Raw genomic sequence first — 18,479 nt, 5'->3', positions numbered from 1 at the left:
GTTGTCAGCACTTTCGTGGGCTGCGGAATTTGAAACGGACGTCCCAGGGTCAAATTGGTCCGTATGGTCCACCAGAGCAGTGAAGTGCGGCAACTGGTGGAGAGGCGGATGACATCCTCTAGATTCCCGGTGGCTTGGAACCACAGGGAAGCTAGGGTCCATTGAGCAGATCTCATGTGAAGACGAGCCATGGGAGTCACATGGACTGTGGAGGCCATATGACCCAGAAGTCTCAACATCTGCCGAGCCGTGATCTGCTGAGACGCTCTGGTCTGCGAAGCCAGGGCCAAGAGATTGGTGGCCCTCGCTTCGGGAAGGTAGGCCTGAGCCGTCTGGGAAGTCAGCAGCGCTCCTATGAATTCCAGAGACTGAGTTGGCTGGAGATGGGACTTTGGGTAATTTATCACAAACCCCAGCAGCTCCAGAAGTTGAATAGTGCACTGCATGGACCGGAGGGCTCCTGCCTCCGAGGTGTTCTTGACCAGCCAATCGTCGAGATATGGGAACATGTGCACTCCCAGCTTGCGCAGGTAGGCCGCTACCACCACGAGGCACTTTGTAAACACTCGTGGGGCAGAGGCGAGCCCAAAGGGCAGCACACAATACTGAAAGTGCCGTGCGCCCAGGCGGAATCTGAGATACTGTCTGTGAGCTGGCAGTATCGGGATGTGAGTGTATGCGTCCTTTAAATCCAGGGAACATAGCCAATCGTTTTTCTGAATCATTGGCAGAAGGGTGCCCAAGGAAAGCATCCTGAACTTTTCTTTGACCAGGAATTTGTTCAGGCCTCTCAGGTCTAGGATGGGACGCATCCCCCCTGTTTTCTTTTCCACAAGGAAGTACCTGGAATAGAATCCCTGCCCTTCCTGCCCGGGTGGTACGGGCTCGACCGCATTGGCGCTGAGAAGGGCGGAGAGTTCCTCTGCAAGTACCTGCTTGTGATGGGAGCTGAAAGACTGAGCTCCCGGAGGACAATTTGGAGGCAGGGAGGCCAAATTCAGGGCGTATCCGCACCGCACTATTTGGAGAACCCACCGGTCGGAGGTTATGAGAGGCCACCTTTGGTGAAAGAATTTTAACCTCCCTCCGACCGGCAGGTCGTCCGGTACGGACACTTGTAGGGCGGCTATGTTCCCGTGGATCCAGTCAAAAGCCCGTCCCCGGCTTTTGCTGTGGAGGCGCAGGGGGCTGCTTAGGCGCACGCTGTTGACGGGAACGAGCGCGCTGGGGCTGTCCCTGTGCCTGACGAGGCCTTCGGGCCGGCTGGTTGTACCTACGCTTCGCAAAAGAATAGGGTGCAGCCTGCCGGGCCCGGGAAAAACGCCCGCCCGTGGGGGTGGGTGCTGAAGGCGCCCGGTGGGAGAGCTTGTCGAGAGCGGTTTCCCGCTGATGCAGTTGGTCAACCATCTGCTCGACCTTCTCACCAAAAATGTTATCCCCCTGGCAAGGGACGTCAGCCAGTCTCTGCTGGGTGCGGTTGTCCAGGTCAGAGGCACGCAGCCATGAGAGCCTGCGCATCACTATACCTTGGGCCGCAGCACGAGATGCCACGTCACAGGTGTCAAAAATCCCCCTGGACAGGAACTTTCTGCACGCCTTCAGCTGCCTGACCACCTCCTGATATGGCCTGGACTGCTCCGGCGGGAGCTTATCGACCAGGTCCGCCAGCTGTTGCACATTGGTCCGCATGTGGATGCTCATATAGAGCAGGTAGGATTGGATGCGGGTCACGAGCATGGAGGATTGGTAGGCCTTCCTCCCAAACGAGTCCAGAGTGCGAGACTCCCGCCCCGGGGGCGCCGAGGCGGTATCCCTCGAACTCCGTGCCCTCTTGAGAGCAGAATCCACGACCGCTGAGTCATGGGGCAACTGGGGCCGCATGAGCTCTGGGTCAGAGTGGATCCTGTACTGGGACTCTGCTTTCTTGGGAATGGTGGGGTTAGTTAATGGTCGCACCCAGTTCCGAAGCAGCGTCTCCTTCAGGACATTGTGCAGCGGTACCGTGGAGGACTCTCTAGGTGGTGATGGATAGTCGAGGACCTCGAGCATCTTGGCCCTCGGCTCTTCCACAGAGACCACGGGGAAGGGAATGCTGATAGACATATCCCGCACAAAGGAGGCAAAGGAGAGACTCTCAGGAGGAGAGAGTTTCCTCTCCGGTGACGGCGTGGGGTCCGAGGGAAGGCCCGTAGACTCCTCTGAGGAGAAATATCTCGGGTCCTCCTCTTCCCCCCACGAGTCCTCATCCTCGGTATCGGACATTAGCTCATGTAGCTGAGTCCGGTACCGGGCCCGGCTCGACGTCGAGGCACCGAGGTCTCGGTGTCGTCGAGCGGTGGACTCCCGCGCCGGCGGGGACGGAGCTCCCTCCATCGACGTCGACGGGGACTCCACCTGCGTGGCGGTCGAGACCGGCACCGCAAGCGGCGGCGGTGTCGACAGCCCCGGCGCCGGGCTAGAGCTCGCCGGCGCCACAGTCATCGGCGTCGGGGGCGCAAGCACCCCCGACGCCGGCACAGCCTGGCGCATCAGCCCTTCCAGGATCCCCGGAAGGATGGCTCTGAGGCACTCGTCCAGGCCCGCTGCCGGGAAAGGCGGTGGGGCCGGTAAGGGTGTCGGTGCCAGAAGCTGCTGGGGGCCAGGAGACGGCACCGAGGTGCCGGAACCCCGACGCGTCGGTACCTCCACCACCGACGGAGATCTCTCCTCTCTGCGATGACGCTTCGGCGTCGACTCCTCTTCAGGGTGCACCGAGGGCTCCCGGTGACGGCGCTTTTTGTCCTTTTTCCGGTGCACGTCACTGGCGCCGGAGGGCATGGAGGAGGAGGAGGTCGATCCCCCTCGGTCTCGAGGTACCGGGTCCGACAGGGTTCGGTCCCGTGGCTCACGAGCTGAGGGAGTGACCGGGGCCGACTGCCCACGCGGCCTCTCAACCCCACTCTCACCGGCGGACCGGCGGGCCGACGGGACCTGTTCTCCTGGGGTCGCTGCCATCGGTGCCGATGTCTCGGGCATCGATACCGGTACCGAAGAACCGGCCTTCGATACCGATGCCGTCGAGGTCGACGTCGAGGGGCCGGCGCAAGTTCCAAAAAGACGGTCCCGTAGAACTTGCCTCGCAACCTGAGTCCGTTTCCGGAGACCGAGACACAAAGCACACGACTTGAGATTGTGCTCCGGCCCGAGGCACTGGAGGCACCAAGCGTGGGTGTCGGTCTGCGAGATCGGCCGGCCGCAGCGACCACACTTTTTAAATCCACTCGGGACCTTCGAGGACATCGACGGAAAAATCGCGTCGGCGAAGTCAAAGTCGGCAATGGTGGCTAAAATCACACCACGAAAAAACAAACCGACCGAGCGGCCACTAGGCCGCAACGTGGCGTCCCCGCTAGAAGCGAGGGAAAAGGGGAGCGCGTGCTCCACACGCGCGAAATCCCTTTTTTTTTTTTTTTAACAATACAAAAGAAAAGAGGAAACCGAACGGGAATCCAAAAGCGACGATCCGCGTAAACGCGGTCGATAAATCCGGCGGCTGAACAGAGAGAGAGGCAATTGCACAACTCTCTCCAGTCGCGGAAAAAAAGTAACTGGCGGGAGCGGTCGCGCACGGGCGGGAAGACGGCCGCGCATGCGCGGTGGGCGTGCCCTGCGTGCCGACCGTCCCGCGAAGCTTCTTTCCGGTTGGTGGGGGCTGCCGCGGACGTCACCCAGTCGTGAGAACAAGCAGCCTGCTTGTCCTCGGAGAATGTCTATTTGCTATCACGCCATATTAAAATGCTTCATTTCTCTCATAAGATGTTTTTTTTTTTATCTCGTCATCTCTTCCATTGCTCTATTCTCCTTTACTTACACTTAACTTTAGTGCTACATCTTAGTTTACTGTTTATATGTCTGTTGACACGGAGTGGAAGAAAGGTGAAAATTCTCATGGCACTTCTGTAATTCTGCAGATAAACTTAAGCTCCCTCCCATGCCACCAAGAAAAAAGTCTCAGATCGGACCTCGATGTCCCTATCCGCTGCTCAGTTACCTGGCTGATGACTATGTTCTTCACGGTATGACCCAGCTTCCAGTGGCCCAGCTCGTGGCCGAGCACAGCTAAAACCTCCTGATTATTGCAGCCTTGCTTCTTATTCTGGTTCTAGAATAGGAATAAATTAGTCAGGTACTATGATTTGTTACACAAACCTGTTTTGCTTACTTCTAATACAATAACCTGTAAAGCAATTTGTTTGATCTGTGCAACATGGTATACAGCACTAACCAAATGCAGACTAGCACACAGGCAAGGGAAACCCAAAGCAGCTCCGTTACCAAGCCTTCTACCAGGCATTGTCTAGAAAGCAAGGGGCCGGATGCAGCAAGCTTGCATTAAAGCCGTAAGCCGACGGCTTAGCGAAGTTTCCTAAAGCAAGTGTAATACCATATTTTTGCTCACCAACGTAATACAGAAATTAATGCAAATAGGAGCTATGCAAAACTTATATAATAATTAGGGAGAGTGCACACAGGGTTCTGTGCTAAGGTGCAACAAGCAATATGCACATATCTGAGCAGATAAACATGTATCGGCACACATGCTGACATGCTATTCCAGCACATGCACAGATGTGTGACAATATAATTGTTTTCCTACTCAGAACACCTCAACTCTTCCAGCACCCCCTCCACTACAGGTGTGTTGGGTGGGGGCAGTGTTTTGAGGTCATGAAGACCATGAAAAAAAGTTGTGGCCCTGTATGACTGCAGCAAGACATGAAATCCTCACAGATGATGTTACGGAATAAGCAAACCTTCCTATGCCTGCTCAGACTTGACATTAAAGTCCTGGTATTGTGCTCAGCCTTTTAAGTCTTCTGCACACTTCTGAAACAGCATCATTATCACTGATGTTTTTTAATATGCTGTGGGGGCTGGTGTCTAATGCAAAGCTTTACGTGGGATTAGCTTCTGCATAAAACCATTTTTTTTTTAAAAATCATCTGCGTGCCGACAAAACCATGTGCCAAAGCCGGGCTCACCCTGCATAATGCTTCGCTTGCTTTACTGTAATTGGCATTCAGGCTGGAACGCAGAACTACACCAATTTTCTCCCTTCTGTAGTAAGTTTTACTTGTTTTAAAATGTAAACATTAATTTACAGCGTTGATGTGTTTGCGCTCAGTCTATAATCTTTCGAGGCTTTTATTGCACCTGCTCAGGTGCAAGAAGCGTGTGTGCATGCAAGGACGGACGCCGCAGCAGGGAAAGCTTACACCAACTTTGGATCCGACGTCTGCATTTTCACCTACTGAGCCATCTTGAGTCTCTGCCTGCAAGTCTGCATTGGGGCCTTCCTTCTCCTCCTTGTTTAATGGAGAGTAATCTTCTAGCAGAGTGTCAAACAATACAATCCGCTTGTTCTTAAAGAATCCATAGAAGTATGCATTACTGTGAGAGGAACGCTTTGAACCTTTGGGGGGAAAAAAAAGACAAAGGTTGGAACCCAGAGTGTGGCATGCTTCTTTGAACAGAGAAGGGTGAGGCTGCCAGACAGTGGCAAGTTGCAGAGTACGCACAACTTTAAACTCGACGTTACTACAAAACCTAAGACTGTTTTTCTTATTTCTCTCCATCAGGGTGCTGCTGCTTTTTCTCCAAATTTCCACTCCCCCCCACCCCCCCGGCAGCAGACACTGTCTCCAGTCACTCAGATACGAAATTCATTTAAGCCTAAAGTGAGCGAGCAGAGGCAGGATGTTTAATAACATACATATTTTAATTGTTAACCACCTTGAGGTTGAACAGTAAAGACTGTATATCAAATACAAATAAACCATAAATCATTTACACCTGGAACAGGCCTCTCTTCTCTTCCCCATCCTGGAACCCTTCCCGGTGCTTGGTTTTACCACACCTTCCAACGCAGCTGCTGTCTCCTCCCCTCCCTGCCTACTTCTCTTCCCCAAATTTTTTATTCAGTTTACAACCCCAGTCCATTTCTCTCCCTAGCACCGACACCACCTCTTATATTTGAGCTACAGTTCTGACACATTAGCTTTGTGCTGGGAGACAGACTATTCTCTGTACTGTGCTGTATGACAGGTGATATCTTAAAAAAAAAAAAAAAAAAAAAAAAAAGAGCATGGCCAGTAAGAGCAGCAGCTCAAAGCTTGCACAAGCTTCACACAGGCATCCATGTTTACTTCTTTAAGAAAGTAACTTGCTTAGAGCTTGGCCTGGGAGTAATTTAAAATAAAGTTACTTTGAGAGAAGGAATAACTTAGAGCTCCGTTTACTAAGCCGTGTTATAGGCGCGTTATTTTTAACATGCATTAACCATGTACACGCCTACAATATCCCAGTAGGCGCCTGCACAGTGCACACGCTAATTGTAGGCGTGTTAAAAATACTAATGCGCCTTAGTAAACAGGGCCCTTAGTGTTTAGAACAGCAGGCTGACAACCAGGGAAGCCAGCGTTTAAATCTCACTTCTACTGGTGCTCCTTGTTAAGTTCAGCTAGACAATTCACCTTCCATGACCTCATATATATAAGCCCCACCGACAATGATGCAGGTGTTAAACAGTGTGCATTAATATATGAATTAGAGTAAGTTTTGTGGGGTGCAGGGAAATGCCTATTAAAGATTAGTATAAATTGCTGTTCTCCACATTTTGTGTGTGTGGATATCCTGAACTCTTGACTGGCCAGCTATGCCACGAGGACTGGGTTGAGAACCCCTGATCTAAATGCAGCTTTTTTGTTTGTTATATTTGTACCCCGCGCTTTCCCACTCATGGCAGGCTCAATGCGGCTTACATGGGGCAATGGAGGGTTAAGTGACTTGCCCAGAGTCACAAGGAGCTGCCTGTGCCTGAAGTGGGAATCAAACTCAGTTCCTCAGTTCCCCAGGACCAAAGTCCACCACCCTAACCGCTAGGCCACTCCTCCACTGTTGCTACTATTTGAGATTCTACATGGAATGTTGCTATTCCACTAGCAACATTCCATGTAGAAGTCGGCCCTTGCAGATCACCAATGTGGTCGCGCAGGCTTCTGCATGGAATGTTGAAAAAGAGAGGAGGTGACCATGAGTAGGAGCTAGCAGGGAAAAGGTATCCGCCTTAGAGAGCAGACAGGGGAAAATGGAGGAATGGTAGAGAAGGAACAGTGAAGAGAAAATGCATTGACAAGCCTGCAAGGAGGAAAGAGAGAGGTGGGTGGGTGGGGGGGGGGGGGGGGGGGGGGGGGGGGAAGAAGGGCTAATAAGGGCATTTGCACGAATGAGCCTGCTTTACTTCCCAGCCAATGGGTTTGTGTGTGTGGGGGGGAGAAGAGTAGGTGAGTTGGTTGAACCTGGGGAGTAAGAGAGAATATATGAGCCGAGGACAGAGCGGGTGAGTCTCAGCAGAGCGAAGAGATAATTATATGCCATTGAAGCTAAGAATCATCATCATTGTGCTGCTTGTTATGCTTTTTAGGCAACTTGCTTTTGATACCATCTGGGAGTTACGTGAATTTAACTGTCAAAATCAGATTCTGAAAATTTGGGAAGCAGTGATTCGCTGTGATATTCTCTCAATGCTTCTCTGCTCAGACCTGTACCCGGTTTATCTTGTTTTTAGACTTGATATAATCGCCTTTCAGCCAAACAACCAAAGCAGTTAAAATCAAGATCATGTGAAACAGAATGGAACGCCATCATATACAGGACAGAAACAGGAGGAAGAGAGAAGCTTTCTCTAACATCTACAGCTCACTGCACTATCCCTGGAAGCTCTGGGGAAAGGCCAGGGGGAGAAAAGATCAGTTTTAATGCAGAGCACATAGGACTGCTCTGCTTGAAGGTATCCCCAAACATCTGCAAAAAGTTTAAAAATCACAACTTCCAATCCTCTGATTTTAAAATCCCTTTTAGAGAGCTCTTACCCTCATGTCAAGTGAATGAGAGAAACTTCAAAACAGGTTCAATGTCTGAACATCTGCATCTCTGAACACTATTAGTGTAATAGAAGATATTGCTACCTAAAAATGTATTGAATAAAATTGACAAACTATGAAACTGTGTGCATGAATAAGATACAGTCCCTTATCTGCAGTTACTTTACTAAATGAGCACAGTCACAGTCTGACACCTAGTGGCTAAGGTGGGAACTTCCTTAAGTATTCATCCAGGCCTGCTGAGTAAAAAGTACTGCAGGTCCATAGTTAATTGTGCACAACAGGGAATTTATTTACAGCCTTTTTGAAGGAATTCACTCAAGGCAGTGTACAATAAGAATAAATCAAACATAAGAAATAGACAATTACAGTATTAAAATATTCAGATAACAATACAAAGTATGGTATAGTATACTACTTACAATGTCGACAACACGTAATAGAACATTTTAATAGACAGCATAGGGTTAAAGCAAAGACAGAGTAAGAGGAGTTAGAAAATAAGGGAACTAATTTAAAGAAAGTTGCACGTTAGGTCAGAGAGATGGTTAAATATTATCTTAGCTAGGGTAGAGAATGAGAGTTATTTCTTCCATTAAAGGTCTGGTTGAAGAGCCAAGCTTTCACCTGCTTCCTGAATTAGAGATAGTCTTGTGTTAAGCGGAGCCTTTCAGGCAGTGCATTCTGATTCGTTTTAAATTTACTACTTTGTAGCTTCATCGCATACCCCTTAAGTCCTAGTATTTTTGGAAAGCATAAACAGACGCTTCACATCTACCCGTTCAACTCCACTCACTATTTTATAGACCTCTTTCGTATCTCCCCTCAGCCACCTTTTCTCCAAGCTGAAGAGCCCTAGCCGCTTTAGCATTTCCTCATAGGGAAGTCGTCCCATCCCCTTTACATTTTCATCGCCCTTCTCTGTACCTTTTCTAAATTCCACTATATCTTTTCTGAGATGCAGCGACCAGAATTGAACACAATATTTGAGGTGCGGTTGCACCATGGAGCGATGCAAAAGCATTATAACGTTCTCATTTTTGTTTCCCATGCCTTTCCTAATACCACCTAACATTCTATTCGCTTTCTTAGCCGCAGCAGCACACTGAGCAGAAGGTTTCAACGTATCATCAATGACGACACCCAGATCCCTTTCTTGGAGCGTGACTCCTAACGTGGAACCTTGATTGATGTAGTAATAATTGCCAGTTAACAAGCAATTGACATTAATTGGCTTTAATTACAATTTATGTGCACTTGTTAAGCGTATTCTATAAAGTGATGCATGTAAGTTCTAATGTGTGCTGCTGAAAAGGGGTGTGTGGCTATGGGCACGGAATGGGCAGATCGTAAGCGTTTTTATAAATTATGTGCGCTATTACAGAATATAGAATATATTTGGAAAAACGCGATTCGAAAGTGCCAAACCCCACCGGGAAAAACTACACTGGCTACCAATCAAAGAACATATTGCTTTCAAAATCTGCACCCTGGTCCATAAAATTATCTACAGAGAAGCCCCGGACTACATGACAGACCTCATAGACTTACCTACAAGAAACACAGCCAGATCCGCACAAACACACCTAAATCTCCACTACCCAAACTGCAAAGGACTCAAATGCACATCAACATATGCATCCAGCTTCTCCTACATCAGCACACAACTTTGGAACGCACTACCAAAAGCCGTGAAAACAACATACTACCGCCTAAACTTCCGGAAATCACTAAAAACCAACCTGTTCAAAAAGGCATATCCCATCGACCCAACCTAAATGCCTAAAGCTTGCAACATAACGAAACAAAGCCGTTACTGACACTGCACAACTCTTCCTCTCTACGATTCCCCAATGTGTCTACAACACATGAACCTTTATAACCTTATCCGACCACAATAACTTTATGTATTTGTTTTCTCTGCTGGAGTTGGCGAACGCCTCTATGGAACTATGTAAGCCACATTGAGCCTGCAAATAGATGGGAAAATGTGGGATACAAATATAACAAATAAAAATAAATAAATAAATACACCCACTCTGCACCTAACAGTTGTCAGCATTTACAAGCGTAAATTTCCACAACTAGATTTAGTCGCATGGATGGGCTGTAGGCGTATTCTATTAACCGCGCCTAACTTTAGACATAGTTTATAGAATTAGGCATTTATTTTTTCTCAGCGCTCATTTTTAAGGTGCTATAAACAGAATCCAACCCAAAATGTGTACTAGACAACACCTACAATGTCTCATATAGCTCTTAGTTCACCAGCATTTAACACAAACATTCCATGAAGAGTAAACAATACATAAAAGCCACAATTATTTTTCAGGGCTTATACTTATTTGGAGAAGCCAGCAGAGTCCAGTTATGAATATTTTAGAATATTTCGACTTAAACAACTCAAGCACTAAGAACTGGGCTGAATTAGTTATTAAATTCAGAGCACGGAAAAGATTTGGGCAATATAAATGCTGGAGAACTCTCAGTGTGAGCTTTGAGAAACCCCTCATCAATTAAAAGCAAAAGGCTGCTATTTTGAGGACATCTGGGAGCCCTTAGCAACAAATCCATCATCATCATCTCCTTTTGTGAATGAAAATTTTATGTTACTCCTTTAAGAAATATAAATACTCAAATTTCCAGATGCAGTTTCCTTTTAAAACTTGAATACTGTCAGTTTTGAATCTGAAATATCAGGCATATGTTCCCTGGACCTTGATAAACTGAAAGCCCTCCTTGGAAGATTCATTCATGAAGTTTGCCTAATATATACAACTAAATTAATTTAAACTTGCAGTACAATTTGTCCAAAATAGTCCTAGAGTTACCAAGACTTTTTAAAAAATGCCACACAGATCACAAGTAATATTTCTAGGAGACAGACAAGAGAGTGCTTTTAAGCATGATGTGACCATCAGGAACCTTCCTACGTCTTGCCCGGGTCTGCGTAAGAAAGGGCTAAGCAGTGTAGATCATCCATCTCAAGCTTGATTTGAGAGTCTTTGTGAAACTCAAAATACCAAATAGGCATCCTTTTCCTCAGCACCTTCTTTGTGTTTCGGATAAAGGGGCAGAACTACGTTGGAAGTACAGTAAAACTAGAACTGTACTCCAGAGTGCATGGCTGAGGTAATTAACTTTCAAAAAAATTATACTGAATCCCAGAAAATGATGATATCATCTGAATACTAATGACTGAAATTCCACCCCCAAAGGGATTTTTGAATGGAGATAATTTATAAATGATTCAGTGATGTATTGAATACCAAGCTTTTTGTAAAACGTATTTTGTGGGCAGTACTCCCGTCTCAGAAGGTTTTTTTTTTTACGGCCAATGATGAAGAGAGGATCTTTTCGATCCGGTTAACTCTGTAGATATATCATATCCTTGAGCTCTCTGAGGCCATTTTTCCTTCTTTAGAAATCCCTTTGGGGGTGGAATTTCAGGCATTAGTATTCAGATGATGATATCATTTTCTGGGATTCAATATAATTTTTTTGTATATTCTAGCGATTTGTTGATCCCGCCCCATAATAATAGTTTAGTAATTAACTTTCACACACTGGCAGAATTGTTAGATTAATTCAGAATCTAAATTAAGTATTCAAGAGTTTCAATCCAACACAGATTCACTTTACATTTTATTTTATGACTTTTTGCTTCTGATTTCCATTAAGAATAAATCATGCCCCATCTGCTGCTTGAATAGGAGACTGTTATTCTTTCCTACAGAACCCTTCTATGCTCTGAATAGATGGCAGCTGACAATTTTCCTTTTAATACCGGTTCTATTCCCAGAATCCTGGCCAGATCGGTTTGCGAGTCCACCTAATGGTAACATCTGTAGACGTGCTTTCAAAACACTGACCAAATTAGGGACAAGCCCTTCGCGTAACACATTCTGTAGGAACCCTGGGACACAATTTGCTGTTGCCCATTTTTCCTTTCTAGGCTGGGAAGTTTATGTGTGATGAATATTTTGTGGCGATCAATAGATTTGGAGGAGGGGAGGAAAGTAGTGGCACACACACTCTGTTTGGTGCTTGTCCCATTATTACCCTTCAACCCCAAAGAATCCTATAGCAACAGGTCAGTTAAACATTTGCTCTATAATTAAGAAGTAGTACAGCAAAGAGAGGGAGCAAAGCACAAACAAAGGTGCAAAAAACAAAAATAAAGTACCAGGAGCCTCAAAAATAGGGACACAGTTCCTTGAACCATACACCTTTATAAAATAATCTTCAAAAAGACCCGACACGGGCCGTGTTTCGCGCACAGCACCTGCATCAGGGGGGTCACAGAAATAGTAGGAACAGTGTGCAGCAATGTAGATTAACTCAACAGAACTATTGATAGTTGAGTGCTGCAACAATATCTATTCCTTGTGAAGATTCATATCTCCGCATATAATAAAGTGAAGACACGCTCCTACGGGTGTGGAGTCCAGCAAATTAAAAAAAAAATTTATAAGAGCCTCACTGAACATAGGGGGCCTTTTGTAAAATATATAAAAAGTTGCAGAAAACAAAAAATACATGTATTTGGCAGCATGCATAAGAGGAAGAGCCATTACACAAAAAGAGCAGCACCACTAAAGGGGAGGAAAGATTCAACCCAAAAGGGTGGGAGCTAGAGAGAGAGAGAAAGTGTTGAACTTGAAAAAGGGGAAGAGCCAAGGGTGAGAATCATCTGGTGGGGAAGGATCAGACCTTATGACTGGGAAGCTGCACAAACATTTTAGTAAAGTATATTTGAGTAGTAACTTTATAAATCAATTACTATATATTTTTTGAACCTTCACAATTAAAAATATTTCTAGATTCTAAGAAGGGCACCTCCCCCACTTTGACTCCCGAGACGGTTATGACTTCTACACCTCAACTGTAAATTTAAAATCCCATGTAACTTCTTTCACAGTCTCTTATAAATATTAGATTGTATCTAAGATGTTTTTCTTTACCTCTATATTTTGACTTGGATCTCACCACGTTGTGGACTAACAATGGAGACTTTGAGTAAGTAAATTTCGCTTTAGATAATAAATTTCTTTTGAAATTTAATGTTTGAATTTAAGTCTTCTTTCTGTACAAGATGTTTATCTTGGAAGTGTATAAGAAACTTAAGAAATTTAAATATAAATCAATTACTCAAAGAGAGCAATTATGTTGAGTTATCTGAACAAAAAAAAGCTGAATTTTTTTCCATATCGTTTATTAAATGGCAAGAGATCTAGCAGCGCAAATGTTCCAACACCATTACATAAACACACAGCAACATTCCAACATATGCTCAAAATTTCAACAGACTTACAGTACTTAGAACATGGGAGGGTAGAGGGAGAAAGCATATTTTAGATCCTCTTGGAAATTCTGAGGAATTTCATTCATGACTCACCTCATCAGCATTCACTCAGTCTACACACAACATTTGCACGTGGTCAGACATTTCTACGTGTACATTAATGCATTGAATTGTCTCACCTTCCACAATGTAGACTTTAGTTAAAGGGAAGGCAATGCTCCGAGCCATTTTTTCAATATCTTCTTTGAGTTCTCCCTCAGGCAGAGGGACAAATTTATCAAACAAAGGGGCAATGTAGTCAGCATAGATTGTAACAAGCACCTAGAACAAAATCCACAGTAAAATGTCTACTGTACTTTCATGGGCATTTTAACCTTGAATGCACAAGGTTTTTCTTTGTTAACATATTAGAATTAACTGTTCCCATCATCGCAATGATGACACATTACTTTAGAATGTACATAAAAACCTCTTTGCCTAGTTGGGATAAGGGGAGGCACAAACTACAAAAATCTGTAAGCCAAGATCAGGTCTGGGCAACAGCAACAGAAATCTTACTGCTCAATGATATCTTAATACTGTGCTACCAGAAGCAAGAATAACATCAGTGGTCATCATCAATCATATGGGGACAAAGATCTTAATATGTAGAAGAAAGGCGGGAGAGGGGAGATATGATAGAGGCGTTTAAATACCTACATGGCATAAATGCACAAGAGGCGAGTCTCTCATCTAAAAGGAAGCTCTGGAACGAGGGGGAATAGAATGAAAGTGAAAGGGGACAGACTCATTTTATTTATTTGGATTTTGCTCACACCTTTTCAGTAGTAGCTCAAAGTTACGTTACGTTTAGGTACACTGGGTATTTCCATGTCCCTGGAGGGCTCATAACCAAAATTTGTACCTGAGGCAATGGAGGGTTAAGTGACTCACCCAAGGTCACAAGCAGCAGCAGTGGGATTTGAACTGGGCACCTCTGGATGTTAAGACTTGTGCTCTAACCACTAGGCCACTCCTCCACTCATGAGTATCCTGTTTCCCAAACATGATCCCTAGAGGCACCCCAGTCAGGTTTTTAGGATATTCAAAACAAATATTCATGAGAGATTTGCATGCACTACTTCCACTGCATACAAATCTGTCTCATAAATATTCATTGTAGCTATCCTGAAAACCTGGCTGGCTGTGGTGTTTCCAGGACCAGGTTTGGGAACCACCGTCCTAAGGGAATACTTCATGGAAAAGGCAGTGAATGCATTGAACGGCCTTCCAGGTGGAGGTTGTGGAGACAAAGACTATCTGAATTCAAGAAAGCTTGGGACAAGTACATGGGATCTCTAAAGGAGGGGAAGTACATGGCATGGATGGGCAGACTGGATAGGCTATATGGTCTTTGTCTATGATGTATGCTGACCACCGAGATGTTATCTTTGGGTTCTTCTTGGATAGTAAACTAACAAACTACCATTCTTTGTCTTCTTTTAAACCGAGATAAAGAGCTTGACCATCATGTGAAAAAGCTTACTCACACTATTACCCTTATTCTACCATGTGACAAACAGAGACTGCAAGCAACCACTCTCAAAATACAGGAAATTCAAACTGGGACAGGAAAGAGCTCACATTGCCCAAACAATCGGGCAATACCTCCTCCTCCTTTAGTGGCTAAAACAGACACACATGACTTATCCATTTTCTTCTTTGCACTAACTCAACTAAACAAAGCCTATAAAATTAGGGATTGTTTAAATTTTTTAAAAATGTGAGGTAATTTTTGGGAAGCTTTTCCAAGCAGGCTGCGAGTCATGGTAGAAGGGGCAAACCAACAGTGATTTGGGCCCCCAGGCAGTATAGATCATTGCCCCCCCCCCCCCATACCTGCCGCCCCACCCCTCACCCCTTGAGCCTCTGTGGGTCCTTCCTGGTTCTACTTAGAAGGGCTCTTGGTGGTCTAGTGGCTTCTTCAGGCGCAGGAAAGAACAACGCTCGCTCCTGCTCACAATTGCTATTCTGCCCGGCACCACCGTATTTTCAAAATGCGCGATGAGCCTTTCCGCAGTAACCTCGGCAGCCATAAAACACAGCAGCGTCAGGCAGAACAGTGGCAGCAGGCAGTTAAGAGTGTTGTTCTTTCCTGCCCTCGCAGAGGGCACTAGACAATGAGGCCCTTCAAAGTGGGACTGGGGAGGGCGGTAGTGTGCGGTGGCGGGAAGGGATAGCTTCTGGGCCCCTAGAGCTTTTGGGTCCTCAGGCACTGCCCGGCTGCCTGAATGGTCAATAATTAGTCAACACCCATGGAGGAGTTCAGGAGAAGAGCAGCTTATCATACTACAGGGAGCCTTCCATCTTGGTGGTCACTATTGTGCTTCAAGCACACTTGATATACTTCCTTATTGTGCGACTTTCCAAACCATAAAGAAGCAACATGAGGCCGTCACAACTATATCTGAATTGTAATGGGCGCACACAGCTTTTTTTTTTTTTTTTTTTAAGCTCCCTGGCAGACTTCTCTCACTAAATTGATAATATATAAAACAGCAGTAGATACTTACCAAAGAAACTACTAAAGTGAAGAGCCATGCGTAAATAAAGAAATAATCTCCCCCTATTTTAATAATGTACAGAAGAAGCGATGTCACAGGCAGCAAGATACACTGCGTCACCACAAACTTCTTAACAGCATCTTTGAAAAAGAATCCCAGGGTCTGCAAAAAGAAATCAGATTGTTGAGGAGCAGAAGCCTGAAGTGTACATCTTACACAATTAGTCACTTTGCAGTCTTACGTTAAGGGCCAGATGTACTAAAGATTTTCCATCTTGTACTTACCGAAAGGGTACTTTTTGTCTATCTGGCCTTAAGAGTCCCTCCAATGACAGGAGACCTGTGAAGTGCACTGCTGTGAAGACCAGCTCATGTATACTCCGTTTGTTAATATCACTTCATGCACATTCATTCGGTTACTGTGCAGTAAAAATAAAGGGGGGTCAGATTCCAAAAGGAAAACTGACCCCCTTTACCTGGATAACTCCTGCTCACTAGCTCCAGTCCATACTGAGACAGTACTGCCGACATTCCAGGGAGACTGCCATGGCCCTATCTGGTTAGTGATTGGTCCAGGGGCCGATATTCTGAAGAAGTGGTATCCCGACAGCTACCCGGCTGATGTAGGACAGCCTTTCTTCGCTTAAGTCAACTGGGTTCTGCCTCTGAATACAGACAGCCACTCCAGACCCAGTAACCAGATAGGGACTGGCGCCGATTACCTGCACCTCACTCAGCCAGTAGCCAGTTTATTTATTTAAATGCTGACCACTACCAGCTGAATATAGCCCCCCAAAAACATTCATTGTGGAACTCACATTACACAACAGGGCAGACCCCCATGTCCCCTTATCTGGCATCTTCAAACACTGGTACAAATAAATTGCAGCGATTTCTGAATAGGTCACTGGAGCACCTTTTCCTTTCATTCACTCTCTGATAGCATTTTGATGAGGCCTAGCATCTCCTAGCCTCCCTGTCGGGATTATAGGCCAAACGTTGGCAGCAGAATGTTAAGGTAGTTCCCCGGCACATGATCCGATTCCACACAAAGGGACTGGCAAGTGGAGTGTCCTCCTCGCGTCCATCCACCCAAACATATCAATGCCCTTAAGCTCACCTAAACGAGATCTCGCCCTGTGATGGGACCCTCAACATAGGCAGATCAAGTAGTTGCTACAATTGCAGGTCTGGTAAAAGCATTTCAATTTTTGCTGTGTCTGATCCTGACTTGCCCACTTGGGTACAGAGGAAATTTTAGGCCTTCCAAAGTGATGTAGTTCTGCTCTGTCCCATCAAAAAGATGCTCTAGATACTCATGTAATCCCAACAGCAAAATCTCTACGTCAGCTGAATAAACATTTTCCATATTTAGGAAATACAGTTGCTAGAAAACTTTCTGAAGCAGAGGCTATGTCATCGTCTGCATGTAAAACATCTGAAAGCTTAGCAAAGCAGCTTTAATGTCACAGCATTACTCGAGTACCTAAAACGAAAGTCTATTATGCTGCAATGTTGACTGCATTTCTTATTTCATGCAAACAATAAGACTTTATACATGACTTTGAAGAAAGCTTACAGTCTGCAGCTGTGGCATCTGGGAATTAAGTGAAAAGATTATGCTGCAAACATCAAAGTATGAGAAGAACTGGCATGCTCAGCATTCAGACACTGATGACAACTGCACAGCCAAGGACACGTCATGCTGTCCAAATGACAGGGGCGTAGCCAGACAACAGATTTTGGGTGGGTCTAGGCAAGAAGTGGGTGAGCACCAAGAGGCATATTTTCAAAGCACTTAGCCTTCCAAAGTTCCATAGGTTTCTATGGAACTTTGTTAGGCTAAGTGCTTTGAAAATGAGCCCCCAAGTGTTCTCCCCCTCCCCCCCCCACCACCACAAAAAAAAAAAAAACCTCTCGGTTGGCGAGAAAACGCTTCTTTCCACCTCGACAGTCTGCAGCAGACATGCGCTGAAGACTGAGCATGTGCAGGTGACAGTATCAAGGACAGTAGCGTTTTCATTACCATCAGGGGGAGGTCTTCAGCTGGTGGAGCCGGGGATCCCCACCAGCTACCACTAAACCTGTGCTACTGTTGGGTGGGTCTGAACCCTAAGTGGGTGGGCCCTGGCCCACCCATGGCTACGTCACTGCCATATGACATGAACACCAGATCCATTAGACGAATTTAAGGACCAGAAACATCCCAAAGGAAGACAAATGTACTATCACAACATTTCAAAAAAGGAACTCAAATGTAAATATCAGCATAGAGAGCCAGGACAAGTTGACACAGACCAGTGTAAATGGGGATCTGCGGTTTACAATGTAAGTACAGGCAGAAGTGTGTCAACTACATCACATCAGGCAGCTCCCCAATTTCTCCAGTCCAAACTACCAGAGGCTTCATTTGAAATTGCTGGAATCACTTCTCATTACAAGTGTTAAAATATCCCTCCTCCACAGGCATCACCATACAAAAGAAAGCTGAAGATCTGACATAACTTCACTGATCTTTCTTTTCCATTAACCCTTTTGTTCTTTCTTTTAAATAAAGCTTTCGCACTCCCAATCAGGGTTGCCAGGTGGAAAATTTTTTCCCCACTCAAAACCAGCCCAAAGTCAAACCCCGCCTCTGACACCCCCACCGTCATCAACCCCGCCCCCGCCGTCATAGGCCCCGCCTCCCCATCATCGGCCATGCCCAGAT

The 18,479-nt window shown here is 45.8% G+C and overlaps 1 protein-coding gene across 2 annotated transcripts in view; it reads right to left on the bottom strand.

Moving 5' to 3' along the window:
* The window catches only part of ZMPSTE24 (zinc metallopeptidase STE24), a 47,871-nt gene that overhangs the window by 13,535 nt on the left and 15,857 nt on the right, over nucleotides 1–18,479 (bottom strand). Inside the window, exons 5-8 of one of the 2 annotated variants that reach the window (XM_030219060.1) lie at nucleotides 15,780–15,932; nucleotides 13,407–13,548; nucleotides 5,256–5,452; nucleotides 4,031–4,141 (exon numbers count right to left, since the gene is read on the bottom strand). In XM_030219060.1, coding sequence (XP_030074920.1) covers nucleotides 4,031–4,141; nucleotides 5,256–5,452; nucleotides 13,407–13,548; nucleotides 15,780–15,932 — 603 coding nt within the window. The remainder of the gene's footprint in view (nucleotides 1–4,030; nucleotides 4,142–5,255; nucleotides 5,453–13,406; nucleotides 13,549–15,779; nucleotides 15,933–18,479) is intronic. The other variant, XM_030219061.1, reaches the window with a different exon arrangement.

This window comes from Microcaecilia unicolor, chromosome 11 (assembly GCF_901765095.1).
Source record: "Microcaecilia unicolor chromosome 11, aMicUni1.1, whole genome shotgun sequence".
In the NCBI taxonomy this organism is placed as follows: Eukaryota; Metazoa; Chordata; class Amphibia; order Gymnophiona; family Siphonopidae; genus Microcaecilia; species Microcaecilia unicolor.
The sequence above is the reverse complement of the archived record's forward strand: the minus strand, read 5'-3'. Positions and strand labels throughout refer to the sequence as shown.